We start from the raw sequence: 14719 nt of genomic DNA, 5'->3' as shown, positions 1-14719 counted from the left end.
GGGGGGCTGTGTGGAGGGTGACAGGAGAGAGAGGCAAAGGGGTTCGTGCTGTCGCCCTCAAAGTGAAAAGATTTATTTATTCACTTTTTAATTACTTAATGCCATTGTTTACACGTGGGGTTCCGATCTGGGCCTGGAACAGGTTGCCCAGAGAAGCTGTGGATGCCCCATCCTTGGAGGGGTTCAAGGTCAGGCTGGATGGGGCTTTGAGCAACCTGGTCTGGTGGGAGGTGTCCCTGCCCAGGGCAGGGGGTGGCACTGGATGATCTTTAAGGTCCCGTCCAACCTGAACCATTGTGTGATTCTGTGTCTCTGCTTTGAAAACCAGGTGGTTCTGTAATAAAAATAAAAATAAATAAAAAAAAAATTATTCAGGGACACTTCAATTAAGTATAATCTGTCTTCATGCAATGCCATGAATCCGGGCAGATTATGCTTAATGATTCTCTTCTAAAGTAATGAAAGAGCGACATCGAACAGTGGCAAGAGGGTTTTTGTTTTACCTGGTGTTTTGTCAAAGCTATAAAACAAGACTTGCCCAATCGCACAAACACAGGGGTAGCGTAAGCACTGCACACAGTAGACAAAATACTCATATTTAAAATTTAGCGCTTGTGTAGCGGCTTGTAAATCATGTCTTGGTCTGTAAACTTAGCATTTTTAATATTGAGTACGGTAGAGTTTATGCCGTATACTAGAATCACCTTTTCAATGTCTCTCTAGGAGGAAGGAACAAGAGCTTTGCCTTATGGCCGTTCCAAGGAAGGTGGCAGCTTTCCATCTGCCTCCCCTGCCAACTGTTGGAGAGATTATTAAACTCTTTCGCCTTAAAGCACAGAAACAACTTTCCCAGAACTTTCTGCTGGATTTGCGATTGACAGGTTAAATATTTTATTCTAATATTTTTAGCTGCTATAAAAACATGTAGCCTAGTTTTCTTCAGAATCCAGATTCTAGCTAAGGAGATGATGTTTGCACGATGACATCTGTCAAACTCATGACAGCTCAATGGTAAACCTTTAAAGAATTCTTTTTAAAGTATTTTTAGCTTAAATGAATTGATTTTACATGTAAAGGCATGGAAATCTTTATAAATTACAGATTAGTTTTTTAGGTAGAAACTATATTCCTATATAAAATATGGGTTATTGATTGAAGTGCAATCAATACTTTTATCATTCGGGTACTATTATAGTTTCTAAGCTGGATTAAAAAACGAGTATTTTTTTCAGATTGTTGCGTGTCATAAAAAGTACTGTAACTCATTGTACAGTTTAATTTACTGTATACGGTGGTTAGGAAGCTCATTTGTTTCAGTTTATCAGAGATGTTGTAGCTTTTTTTTGAACCATTTACATTGTTCTCAACAATTCTGGTTATTTCCAGCCTCATGTCAGCAATGTGTGACAAAGCTGGCACTGTTCAGTCAGTGGTGGGTTTCTTGACTGTCCTGGTCGTGGCTGGGGTTTGCAGCGATCAATGCGGTGCAGCTTCATGTAGCTGATGATTTGATTACATTCACGTTGATACAGATCCTGGATATGAACATGAAACTCAGTTCCACTACCTGATAACTGGAATATTGTCCTGGAGTGAAAATGTCTGCAAGGTTTTAGTACAACCTTCTAAGTAGACAAGTGTTCAGATATTTCTTGTTTTCATTACATACTTAAGAAATTGTGGAGTGTGCAGCATAATTTCTCTCAGCGTCCCTCTCTCCATGCTTCCTAGGGATCACTTTGTTTCATTAGCTACATTTTTAATCCTTATTTTAATCCTTTGTCAATCCCTAATCAGTTTTCTCTCCTGCTGTAATGCCTTCAATGTTGTATCCTTCCTCTTTCCTCATCTTTCAACTGCTTGATTTTCTATAACTACTGGCGGCCTGTATTCCACTTTTCACTTCACTCCATCTCCTTCCTCAAAAAATGCTCAATATGTATTGTAATTTTCATAGAGCTTCAATGTATCATTTTTGCTTAAGTTTGCTTAAAATAGAGGTACTGTATTGAAATATCTTCATAAGGATAAGTAGTGAGACCTCAGTGCGCTGAACACAAATGCTTATTTGCAGGAGGAGAATAGTACTGCTAGTTTACAGATGATGAATAATTTTCTCTTATTTTTACTTTATTCTGTAATTAGCAACAATGTATATTAAAGCCATTAAACTGAAAATAGTCATCTTTAAACAGTTGAGTGTAGCTTGTGGTATGAAACAAATTGGAATTCTGTGCAGTCTGGCAGGCGTGTGATTATTTAACTGGGATATGTCACTGTTTGTGTCTGTTCTGAGATAAGCACACTTGTGCTTCAACAATAAACAATGAGGTTATCTTAGTAAGCTGGATCTTTTGGAGAATAAAGGCTTAGTATGTTCTTTGTGTCTTGCAGACAAGATAGTGAGACAAGCTGGTGAGCTGAAAAATGCCCGTGTTTGCGAAGTGGGCCCTGGGCCAGGAGGTATTACCAGATCCATTCTCAGTGCTGGTGTTGAACAACTCCTTTTAATTGAAAAAGATGCTCGATTTATTCCAGGATTGCAGGTACCATCTGGAGAATAGTTTGTATAAATGTATCGACAACATTGAATAAGAATATTTTAAGAAAAGAGAAAGGTTCTAAATGTCTTGTTGAGATCTCAGAGTTGAAAAGAGGTTTTGCTTCTTGGCTTAAACCAGAGTCATCTTTTGCTTCAAGATGAATATACACAGTATAGCAATTAATTGATCCTGCTTTCTCATATTCCTGTTCATTTAAATGCCTGTTGTCTCTTCAGGATCTGATCCTGCAACTGAATTAAGGCTGAGGCCTGTCTCATTTTTTCAGGTTGAGATGTTTCAGGTGCTTTAAATGTCTATCCATGCATGTGAAATAGTAGTTTGATGGCTGAAGGTAATGTCCTTTGGTCTTATTTTACATTTTAATTATTCTTTAAAGCTTATAAAGTTGTGAACGTATATCTCCAGTTAATATAGTTCAATGTGGATTAACATACAGACATAGAAGAATAAAGCAAGCATTTATTTTACATTTTCAAAAAAACCCACTCTTAAACTTTTGTCCTTTCTTTTGAGGCTGATGTAAGTTCATAAGTCTTTGTAAGATTTTTCAAATACCATCTACTTGTGTTGCTGTTAAGTTTCCATGTTTATGGAATGGCTGTATAAATCTAGCAAGAAAAACAGTCCAAAATCTCTTTAGGGTTGACTGTTTTCTTATGCTTCTTCAACCTCAAATCATAGCAATTCAAAGGGCTTTCCTCATGTTGCCCTGTGTACTCTGTAGTAAGTCAGCAGTGAAAATCAATGGGTAGTTTACTTGAGAACTGATACTGTCTCTTTTTAGAACAATAATAATGTCAATTGCAAATGAAACTGCATATAACCTTAAGCCTGAATACACATGTAATTGTATTTTTGTAGGGTTAGCCATTGATAATTTACAGTATGCCACCTTTAACTTATGAAGTTTGAAAACTTCATGTTTTCACTTTTCTTGAGTGGTGGCAAATCTGCATTTTTGTTTTAGATTTTAAGAACTGTTTTGGCATTGGAGAGAATATGAGATGAAATGCTACTTACTTCAGTTAACAGAGTTTTTTAAGTACTTTAGACAATTTTTCTGGTCTTCTGAAGTGCAGCCACTGCAACAGATTTCTCTGAATAAAAGTATACTTTCCAGGGTCTATTACGAGCTTTTGGTATGTAATCATCTTTACTGTTCAAGAGAATTAACATTAGTTACTGTTTTACATTAGCAACCTCTTCATAGTAGAAATAAATATGTGTTTACTGAATATAAAGATGCTATAACTCGGTAACAGTGGATGGGAATGAACAAGAAATATATTGCATCCATAATGTTAAATTTGGTGGTGTTTTTTTTCCCTCCAAATAAGATGATACATAAAAGAATTAATCTCTTTTGTGATAACGTGGGTTATAATACCTTTTTTTTTTTTTTAGTTTCCCATTCAAAGCTCTATCAAAACCAAATGTTTATGAAGGGGTTGAGATCTGAATAACAGAAAATGTCAAAGATTAAAATAACAGTTGAGAACTGTTCCTTAAAAATGTCTCTTTAGATACTTATAAAATCACTGACATAAAGCATGCAGCCTGTTTCATTAGCTGTTTTCCATGTTGTGATCTCTACCACGAGGCATGCAGCCTGTTTCATTAGCTGTTTTCCACGTTGTGATCTCTACCACGAGACTGAAGTTGGGATGCACTTTACTGCAGAACTGAACTATAGTAAAGAACATATGTGTTCAGAGTAACAGTTACACAAGCTGAGAGTCTGTCTCGCTCTTAAAGAATCACAACCTCCCTGTGCCATATGCCTTAATAGTTGTTAGGCTGGCAGGATTTATGAGGAGAGAGAAAGGGCTCTCTCAACCAGAGAGTGGATTGAATACAGAATTCTTTCTGGAACACCATTTCATTTTTTAAACTATATGTCCTTTATGTTTTCTTCGTGTCCTTTTGGTTATGAACCAAAGAGAGGAAGAAGAAGAGAATCTGAGTGATGGAGAATCACTTGGCTTGTGTGCTTGGATCACAAGAGCTCCTAGAACTGTGTTAGGTGAACGTGTTGGCCTAAAAACGGAGAAAGTTTCAGGGGGTTTCTGAGTTTCAAATTAGAAATATGCAACTGTGATTTTTTGCTCACACATTAAATGCAGTACTCAATTATCTTGTGTGACACTGAAAAACACCCAAACTCCTCTTGACACGAAAACCATTATTAAAAAACAATATATGTTAATAATCCATTGTTGTGTAGGCAGCTGCCTGCTTCCTCATATGCTGTTTTCCAACTTTATTGATCTTCCATTATCTTGCATCCTATTACAGCATTTATAGCAGCTTCAAAGAAAGATTTGACAAATGGCAGATTAGTGAATTTGTATGTAATATAATTGCTTGTTTAATGCTGAAAAATCTGCTAAGTGGTTTTGAGTTGGTGTTAGATTTATTTTTTCTAGTTGGAAATGATTGCATTTAAAATATGTAGGAACATTTAGTTTTTAGTTAAGCATTCTTTTTTAGAACTCTACACATAATTTAGATGTTTTTGATGTTAAAAAAACCTTTCACTCAAAAAAAATTCATGCAAACATTTTGTAAGCAGTATGAGAAAGCAGCACTTTCCTTTGGCTCAGAGACCTATGAAAGCTGTTTGTGCCCCTGAGCATATTAATGTGATTGAACATGAAACTAACAATGGTGAGCAGTTTATTTCAGTGGTTAAGCCACTAGCACTTAACTGTTTATGGATTTGGATTTCTGTGCAAAGCCAAAATTGTTCTTTAAGTCATTTTTCATTATTCTGACTTAGGAACAATAAATATCCCCAAATGTTGTCTTTGTAAAAGTAGACTTTGTTTTTGAATTACGGTGTTTATGCATAGTTTCATGTTGTAAGAGAAAATATGAGTACAACAGTAAAAAACTTAACAAATTTTGATTGAGTAACCTGATAGCAGAAATGAAAGAACTGGTCATCAAACTACAGCTGGTTCTGAGTTTGCATTTCAGCATTTATTAAATATTAGATAAGCTGTAAAAGTGGGATAGAGAAGTTGACAATAGAGTGGATTTTTTAATGTCTAACAAGATACAAATTTTTGAGATTTTCTCTACTGCTAGGTATTCATTCCTCCGTTTTTGGGAACTCCTTGGTTTCAAATGGTGTAAGTTCAGACTGCTACAGGGAGTATTAAGGGAATATTTTCCACTTTTTTATGTAAAAGAAAAAACGACTGAGTATTTCTGCAGTCTTGTATCACATATGGCTGAAATTGGATAATAAACCCTACAGCTACGGGGGAGACAGAATAAACAACATGAGCCATGTTTCCATAGGTAATGGATCTAAAAACTTTTCAAAACCTGCTGCTTGCATTATTACATAGATCAGGTGGGGTCCTATTAGTGGCCCAGGGTTTGTTAATTGTTTCGTGTCAAAGAGACTCTTAGCAGTCTTTTCAGGTTTAAATTCCCTATTAAGAATTTTACAGCTGTGAATAGTAAGCATTTACAGAATCACACATTAAACTTTTTTTGTTAGTGTTTCCTTTTTGAAGGTACATACTTACTAACAGTGTGCCCAGGTTTAACTGCTATTGTGCTTTTTTTGTGTATGGAAGATAAATATATAGCAATGGTTTCATTCCTGCTGTGGCTGAAGCTGGAAATGAGTTTGGTTAATGCTCCCTGTGAATTCTGCTTGCTTGCTTACAAACAGATGCTCTCTGAAGCAGCTCCAGGAAAAGTGCGCATTGTTCATGGAGATATTCTGACATATAAGATGGAGAAGGCTTTTCCAAAGCACTTAAAGAAGAACTGGGAGGACGGTTAGTATTTGGGTTCAGTTTATTTCATTTTTAAGGCTTCTGAGTTAGTCTTAGGTGTGATGATATTGTTGGAGTTCACTCCGTGCAGGTGTTTTTCTTCTGGTATGTTTTGAAGGTAAGAAGAGAGGGATGAGCAAACTCTTCCTTTCTAGAAGGAGACAGGGAATCATCTTCCTCTTCAAAGACAAACAATGGAATTTGTGTGACACTCACCTTAGTCCACATTATTGAGGAACTTTGCATTTATTAACCTTAGGTTGACTTGACTGTGCAATAATATCTCTTGGAAAGTATAAAAGCAAATCAAATTGTTCACTTTCTTCCCGGCTTCTTCCTCTTTTTGAAGAAGCCAGAAACCACCACCACTGCTGTCATTCCACTGAAGACATTTGTGTAACTCTCTTTGAAACTTGAAAATTTGATTTATTCATTGCATTGGCTTCAGCAGGATATTCGCAAAAGTAGAATCTGATCAGAGATGCCTCCTTTGTGTTGTACAACACATATATACTGATGCAATACATAATTGAACAATACATATAGTTTCTAATGGCTAAGTCTTGTACTTGCTCTAAGACCGCTTGATTTCAGAGGGCTCTATACAGAAGGAGAGCTCTGCTCAGTTTGAGGTAGGTGATTGTTTTGGGAATTATGAAGTCTCAGTAAAAAGCTTCTGGGAGGAACGTGTTGGGCAGAAGGATGACTGTGGCTATTTACTCTGTGCTTAATAGTCATAGTTGAAAATCATGGAAAGGCTGCTGTGGTTTTGCTGTTGTTCCAGTTTTGCACTTCTGGAGTAGCTCAGCTGAAATCTACTGATCAGCTGAAAATCAGCTGAAAGCTGCTGATTTATTTGAATGTAAATCAGAACCAAACCTAACCACTTTTTTTCCAACTAATTACTGAGAATAGTAACAGTTTTGTCAGTGTAAGACAACTGTAAATGGAAAGGCATAATTTTGGCGTGGCATGATAAAAATCGTTTTCATATTTTAAGTCTAGGTTGGATATGCACATCTCTTTCTTTCTTGTTCTTTCCTGGCAAAATCCTATCCAAAACTTTTTAACAGTTGTTTTTTTTTCCATCAAATGTTAATAGAGCCACCAGATATACATATTATTGGGAATCTGCCCTTCAGTGTTTCAACTCCTTTAATCATCAAATGGCTTGAAAATGTTTCCAAAAAGGATGGACCTTTTATTTATGGTAGGACACAGATGACATTGACTTTTCAGAAGGAAGTTGCAGAGGTAAGATGTTACTGTTTCCCCAAAATTTTAATATATTTTAATATTTATTTTTTTTTAATTTCTTATAGAGGTATATTTCCTTGAGGTACTTAATCTGTTCTTTTCTGAAATCTGATTTCTTCGACATGATTTCTGCAGCACTTTTCTGTCTGTTAACTATATTTCTTCTCTCACAGTCATTCATGCACCATTTCATCAGTTTGGTTTTCCTTTCCTTTCAATCACCTCAAGAAATACGCTCAATGTTATTTCCTTTGCCCTCTTAATTATAAATATTTTTTAAAAAAAGACGCCTTCCTTGAATTCAGGAGAAATTGCAGGTTTAGCATTATTTCCAGTTGTGATTGAACACTTAAAACACAGGGAGTATTTTGTCAAGTCCATGGAAACTGATTCTGGCTTTTTTGAACGAGACCTGATATTATTAATTGAATTATTAATGGATTGCTGCCAGTCTTGAGTGTGTAAAAATGCATCATTTGAGTTGTACCACAGCAGGTCCAAGAGAAAATGGAGATTTTACTTTGCGTCTCAATAGTTAGATTCTCAAAAAAGGCCAAACTTACCTGCTCTGTAGTAGTGTTCATTCTAGATCAGTTGATATTAGCATGACTTATTCCACAACGCTTTCAGACTTAACAGTTTAGTTCTGTTGCCATCGTATGAAACATAACATAGAGGCTGGAAGACTTTTTGCTTTATGAAAGCAGTAAGGCTTCTTTACAGCATCTCAGTATGGCTTCTTACCAGCATCCCACTTGCTTTTAAAAAAACAGAAGAAAAAGTAATTGCACATCAGTCAGAAAACTGAATTTCCATCAAACTACTCCAGTGTTCGTAAATACCTGATTTTCTGTGTGCAACCTAAATGCATATGTTGTTTTAATTCTAATTTTTCAAAGTAAAAATTCCAATAGGAAAATTCTGCTGTGGTTTTTTTCACTATGTAAGTTAGTAATAATTGTATGTGCAAGTGGCGTGTCTGCTGTCATTTTTTGGGGTCATACAAACATGTTGTCCTGTCATACTCTAGCCCTTCAGTCAAGATTCAAGACACACTGAAGTAGTTCCAGTAGGTGGCTCTAGAGAACACCAGGGACAAACATTTGGTGCAAAATAAGATAGAATTCAGAATTCAGTTTTGAGCTCATGTGGTTTCAGGCGTTGAAAAATCCAGGTCTGTTTTGCAGAAGGACTTCATGTCATTTGAGATTATACCTCATTGCAAAATATGGCCAATGGACTATGATGTAAAATGCAAAGTGATGATGCGTAAGACACAAAGTTTTGTGACAGCAGTGAAAAAACTGCCCCGGTGCAGACTGAGAGCATAAATGCACTCTGTACTTTATATAGCTGTAACCAGCTGTGTATGCCATTGGTGACATGCAGATTATAGTGCTGCTGCACCCAGCACAGCTCAATGAGATGCAAAATACCATGCACTCTTACCTTCCCTGTGCTTAGCAAGCTGAGAAGTTAGAAACTCCAGGAAATTGAATGATACGTTGTTCAAGGTCATGGAGTGAATCAACGTTAATTGTCCTTGAGTTTACATTCTGGGTTCTCTTGATTCTTGTTCTAACATCTATTTAAACACAGATCGTCCACTGACATAGTGCACAAACAGACAAAACTGTTCATAGTTCCTGGTTTGTGTTTCCATAATTGATTTGACATCATGAAAAACATGTTTGAGAGAGGCTATTTTGTTTTACAATTAGGAGAAACGATGGTAATCAAAACCTGTGTCTCTTTTTCTGTCTCTCTGAAGCTGCTTAAGTTTACCATTTTAATTGGCATATTCAGTACCAGCAAACAGAGAATAGGGCAATGCAGATAATAAATTGCTGCTGATATTTTATATATCTGTGGATTTATGTTCTTGTAAGGAAAATGTCTTATACTCCAAAGTTTGATGTCCTCACTGGGTGTTTCTAAGCTAAAAGCCTCAATACCAAAGAAGGTCTTGAGTATTTATGGTGTGAGCTCAGCAGAAGCGTAACATGCTGTCCTGGAATGGAGCCATGTGCTTTATAATCAATTAGGATAACTTGATTAGCAGTAAGAAACTAAAACAACATTCTGTGTTATTTGTGGTCAAGTTCATTTTTGGTAGTATAAGAGGTAGAAAATACCTTTGTCTCTCTTGTTGGTGGTGGTTTCCTGCTTTTCTGTTTCCTTGTGGCACAGCTACATTGGCATGAGTTATGTCAGTATAGACCTGTAACTACAGACCGCTCTGTTGTGATATGATTTAATTAAAACTGTTGAAGAGATCTGGCAGTTCTGTCTCTGTAGCTTAAATTTGTAGAATTTTACTTACTTTGTGGATAAGAATTTTTACCTTCACCCAAATTCCTCAGTGCTTCACCTCAAATCTGCCACCTAGGCTAGGTACTTCCTGGCCCACTCCCATTAAAATGAGTTGTATTTCAGTTTAAATAGACAATCTTTGTCAGGCTCTAATTTTGAGTAAAACTGGGCAGAGAGCAGTTTGCCTGAACTGCTCTGCCAACATGATCTGCAGGCTGGGAGGTGGGTGCTAAGCTGTTAGATATCTAGAAGACAGTCGTGTTAGAAGAGCAGAATACTTAATTATTTGGTATCGTAACACTGCTGTCTGTTTGGAACACTAGGCAAAAGGTGCTAGTAAAGTGGAAAATAATTCAGATTTCTGATCAGCAAACAGAAGAAAAATTACCATTATGTTTTCAGTCTGTTTGGAACACTAGGCAAAAGGTGCTAATAAAGTGGAAAATAATTCAGATTTTTGATCAGCAAACAGAAGAAAATTACCATTATGTTTTCGTAACTGACATAGGTTAAATATAAATGCTTATGTGCTAAAACCAAAGTTTTTTTGCAAAAAGTGCCTTGTCTACTAATGTGTTTAATATTCCTTTATATGGTCAGCTTTGCTAATTCTTCACATAGGTTGATTGCTATGTTTGATTCTGCAGATTCCTTGATAATGTTTTAATATGCGTTTATGAAAAGGACAATTATATGGTATAGCTCAGTGAAGAACAAACCAAACAACTCAAGAACACTCTCATTGAGAGTGGCTGATAGTGAGCAGCTTTAAAACAGATGTCAGGTACCACCACTTTGATTGTATTTCATGTTAGGACTCAGAATCTTGTTTTGCCTCATACCTTGCTAAAATTTTAATAGTAAATGCAACCAGCTTTAAAACAGATGTCAGGTACCACCACCTTGATTGTGTTCCAGGTTAGGCCTCAGAATCTTGGTTTTGCTTCATGCCTTGCTAAAATTTTAATAGTAAATGCAAAAATGTTACCTAGTTAGTTGACCTCCTCCAGCATGGTTGACTCAGTGCAGTTTCAGATGCCATCTGTATTTTTAAAGTAGGGATAAAGAAAATTTTGAGAAATGAGGGGAAAAACCCACAAAAATAGCTGAGGTTACAGAAGTATATTCTCAGCATTTTTGTGTTCCTTGAGCAGTACCATACACAGGTATGTTCCTGCTGATGTGGTTTATGATGTTACTGCCTAGAGGTGGATGTTTTTAAATGATCCCATGTGTAGCTAGGAAGCAGGATTTAACCACCTGAGACTTGTTAGATCGTTTCTGTGGGAATTCGTGGCTTGTTTGAATTGGCATTGGAAGGGCTACAAGCCTTGTCATTAGGTCTGTTTCATTTCCACTGCAGAGGCTGAGGAAACACAAATCTGATTGCATTGTTAGACTTTCCAGGCCTGTTTTTTTTCAGAGAATAGTAACGATGGCAGATAGATAATAATGAAACATTCAGGAAGGTAGTTTTAAATGCTGATGTAGGCAAAAAATCACTGAGCTTTTTTTTTTGAAAAGTCATTGAAAAGTGTTTTTTTTTTTGCTCTATGCTAATACTTAAACTGCCTTTCAGGAGAGTTGTTTTAAAAAAAAAAAAGGTAAAACTTCAGCAATAAGTTTAATTTTCTCTTTCAGGGATAGTTTTAGTAAGCATGGCAACATTTTATAAGTATGCTTTTCATCTGAAGATACATGATGTACAGATGTTACCAGATACGCAAATTGCTTTTCATCATTTATGTTTTTATTAACAGGAATCTTCAAAATTCTCTTTCTGCATAGTTAGTGTAATGTCTTTTACCATTTGAGACTTGTTTTACTGGATGTTTTTTATGTTTAAATCTTGCTTGTGGTAGCAAAATGCACGGACCATATATCTTGCCAGTTCATGAAAGCGTAGAAAACCTCTGTCCAGGCTACTTTTCTTTAAAAATTTTAATTTATTAATTTATTTTTCTTTGTAAGAAATGTTTTGGGAAAATGAGATAATTACTGAATTAAGCTTTAAGTATTAAGTGTTCTTACTGTTAGGTAAAGTAGGTCCAACTTCCTTGCATATATTGTAAGCATGGACTTGTAAGCATAGACTAGTTGATAATGAAGAAATTTTGTTTTCTGTCTGATTTTTGAGTTTATGGAGCTTTGTTTGATCTTGAAGGAGTTAAAAAAAGAATCCTTGATACAGAAACAGTGGAAGGAAAGGATGTGAGAATACTGTCAGCTGATGTTATGTTTGTTTTGAATCCCACAATCAAAAGAGCTTTCTCCTGTGCTCATAGAAAAGTCTTTTGACATTGATTAAGTTCTGTAGAAGTTCAAGGAGCTCCTGTTCATGTGCACTTGATTGCAGGACAGAGGTTGTAAAGTAGCATGGTATCTTAGTGAAATGCTGCTACTTTGGAGAAAAGAAATGTAGTTGAGCTGGGTGTAAACTTTGATGTGAGTTTTTATACAATTAATTGCTCGTTTTTAATTTGTCTTTGCCTTTGATTGCACTGAAAATCAATGTGTTGCGTAGCTGACCACTTGGTTAATTCAGTTTCACTGATTCACCTGTTTTGATTCTTCACCAGAGGCTTACAGCTAACCCAGGAGGGAAGCAGCGCAGCAGGCTGTCTGTCATGGCTCAGCATCTCTGCACTGTTGAAAACCGTTTTGTAATTCCAGGTCAAGCCTTCGTTCCAAAGCCCGAGGTAAGCTTTGATGTATTTCTTTGGGTTTTTTTTTGTTAATTTGTCAGTCAGGTAATATATCTGATTTTGAGTACAAAACACAGTTGGGTGCTTCAGTTCAACATCTCCATACTATGGAGAGGAGTGATGTGATACACCTGTAAACCAAGCACACTTGCTTCAAGAGGATGGTTTTTTGGGTTTTGTTCCTCAGGAACTTGGCTTTGATCTTCAAATCTATCTGCAAGATCAGTGTACTTCCGCGGGTATTTCTGAGAGGGAGATTTGATTCAATGTTTGAATTCAAGATTTGAGTCTGCTAGGATTGTAGCATCTTTGGAAAGGTTGCTGTTTAACAGTTTGCATTTAAAAACAGTTTGGCAATTGTGCCTAGAAAATTTTATGGATCTTTTAAAGATGCTGATAAAGAAAAGCTTTTCATTTGTCATCTTTGTCAAAGATCTCTAATTTTACCATGTGTATAATCTTTGCATTTCACCTTGCTCATCTTTAGCATGTTTAACTCCCTCTTATTCGCTATAGCATGTTGTCACCTACATCCCACTGCATGTTTAAAAAAGTAACAATCTTATCTATCAGCTCTTGAATGAGAAGAGCTGGTTTTTTTGCTGTCCTCTTTTCTACTACCACTGTTTTTTATCAAGAACCATCATGATTACAGGTATCAAGAATAAATAAATTAAACTGCATTTTGGACAAGAATGTATCTTTTTGTAAAAATGTGTGTCTGACACCAAGTGGGGTCTTTTCCCCTGAATACACCTGGAATTCTACTGTTTCCGAAATGAAACAGCAGCTTCTCAGAGTTCCTCTTAAACTGGTTGGTTCAGTTCATCAGTAATCTCCGTTCCCCCTTAAGACAGTCTATCTTTTGGTCCCCTATCTTTTGGGAAACTTTGGTCATTCCCTCTCTCATTATTGCTAATTTTAAAGCTTTTATCTGGGCACATTCTGATGATAATTTAAGATTCTGTTAGTATTTTTTGAGCAAGTAACCACTCAAACGTGTTAGGTTACTATTTGTGACAGCAGTCTGTGGTGAAGAAGACCATCCTTAGCATGTATTTTTTGCTTTACATTTTTGTTTTTTTTTTTTTCCTGTCACCTAGCTGATTTGAAAAACAATTTCAGGATGTCATCTCACTATTAAATATCTGAAATAGTGTTCAGGAAGGCCAGAATTCCAGTTTTGTGGTGGTGTTTGTATGATAGTAGGTTAGTGTAGTCGAAAGCCACGTGCAGACTGTGTCTCAGAACTGGGAAGCTGTAACCAATATTCCCATTTCCCTGTACTGCAAAGGCCATAGTTGGCTGAGAGAGAGGTAACTCAAGAGTTGGGACAAATGTCTTAGTATAAGCAAATCCTATGGCCAGTTGGTGCCCTATTGAATTAAAAAGGCAGTACCACTAAAGACAAGCATTTTTTTATTTAATAGATTTCTTTGACTTAAAACAAGTATTGCTTATGTGGCAAAAGCAGAAAATACAAATTTTTCAGACTGAAGTGGCACCTGTTTTCACTATATTTTTTTTCCTTCAAACTCCTGTTGTAGATTGTATTTCTGCTTTGTCCCTGTTCTTCTAGCCGTAGACTGATGTAGTTTTAGTTATTACCATAGAATCTTTGTTGTCTTTGAAAGGTCTTGCAGGATATTATGAATGAAGGGGCTCAGTGCTTGATTTTTTTTCTTTCATAGGTATACAAAGAAGTTCAGTTTTCTGTATAAAGTTTTAGGAAGAAAAATTTGCTGCTCATGTAACCCATGAATACTCCATTTATAGAATGGAATGGTGCTGCACAGCATTATGTCTAAACAAAGAAAATTTGGCTTTTTGGTCATAATTAAGTCTCTGCAATACTGAATAACTGCTGATACTAGCATTAGCAGTGGTACAAAACAAGCTCCTCAGTGAACACATAGGAAACTCAAAATGGCTTCATAAGAGTATTCATAAAAGCAAGACGTAATGCCATTCTATGTATATTAGAATAAAGACTTTTTACATATTAGATGCATAAAACATTTCACTTTCCCAAATGGTATAACAGAAGATCTTGCTTTTACCAATGACCTATACATATAATGTTAAG

The 14719-nt window shown here is 36.1% G+C and overlaps 1 protein-coding gene across 1 annotated transcript in view; it reads left to right on the top strand.

The window, feature by feature from the left end:
- TFB1M (transcription factor B1, mitochondrial) overlaps window positions 1–14719 on the top strand; it is a 27169-nt gene that overhangs the window by 213 nt on the left and 12237 nt on the right. The window contains exons 2-6 of the mRNA XM_014950667.1: window positions 724–881; window positions 2395–2546; window positions 6253–6361; window positions 7461–7612; window positions 12508–12627. Coding sequence (XP_014806153.1) covers window positions 749–881; window positions 2395–2546; window positions 6253–6361; window positions 7461–7612; window positions 12508–12627 — 666 coding nt within the window. The 5' untranslated portion in view covers window positions 724–748. The remainder of the gene's footprint in view (window positions 1–723; window positions 882–2394; window positions 2547–6252; window positions 6362–7460; window positions 7613–12507; window positions 12628–14719) is intronic.

This window comes from Calidris pugnax, unplaced genomic scaffold, assembly GCF_001431845.1.
Source record: "Calidris pugnax isolate Ruff unplaced genomic scaffold, ASM143184v1 scaffold24, whole genome shotgun sequence".
Taxonomy (NCBI): Eukaryota; Metazoa; Chordata; class Aves; order Charadriiformes; family Scolopacidae; genus Calidris; species Calidris pugnax.
This window is presented reverse-complemented; position numbering and strand designations above follow the sequence as displayed.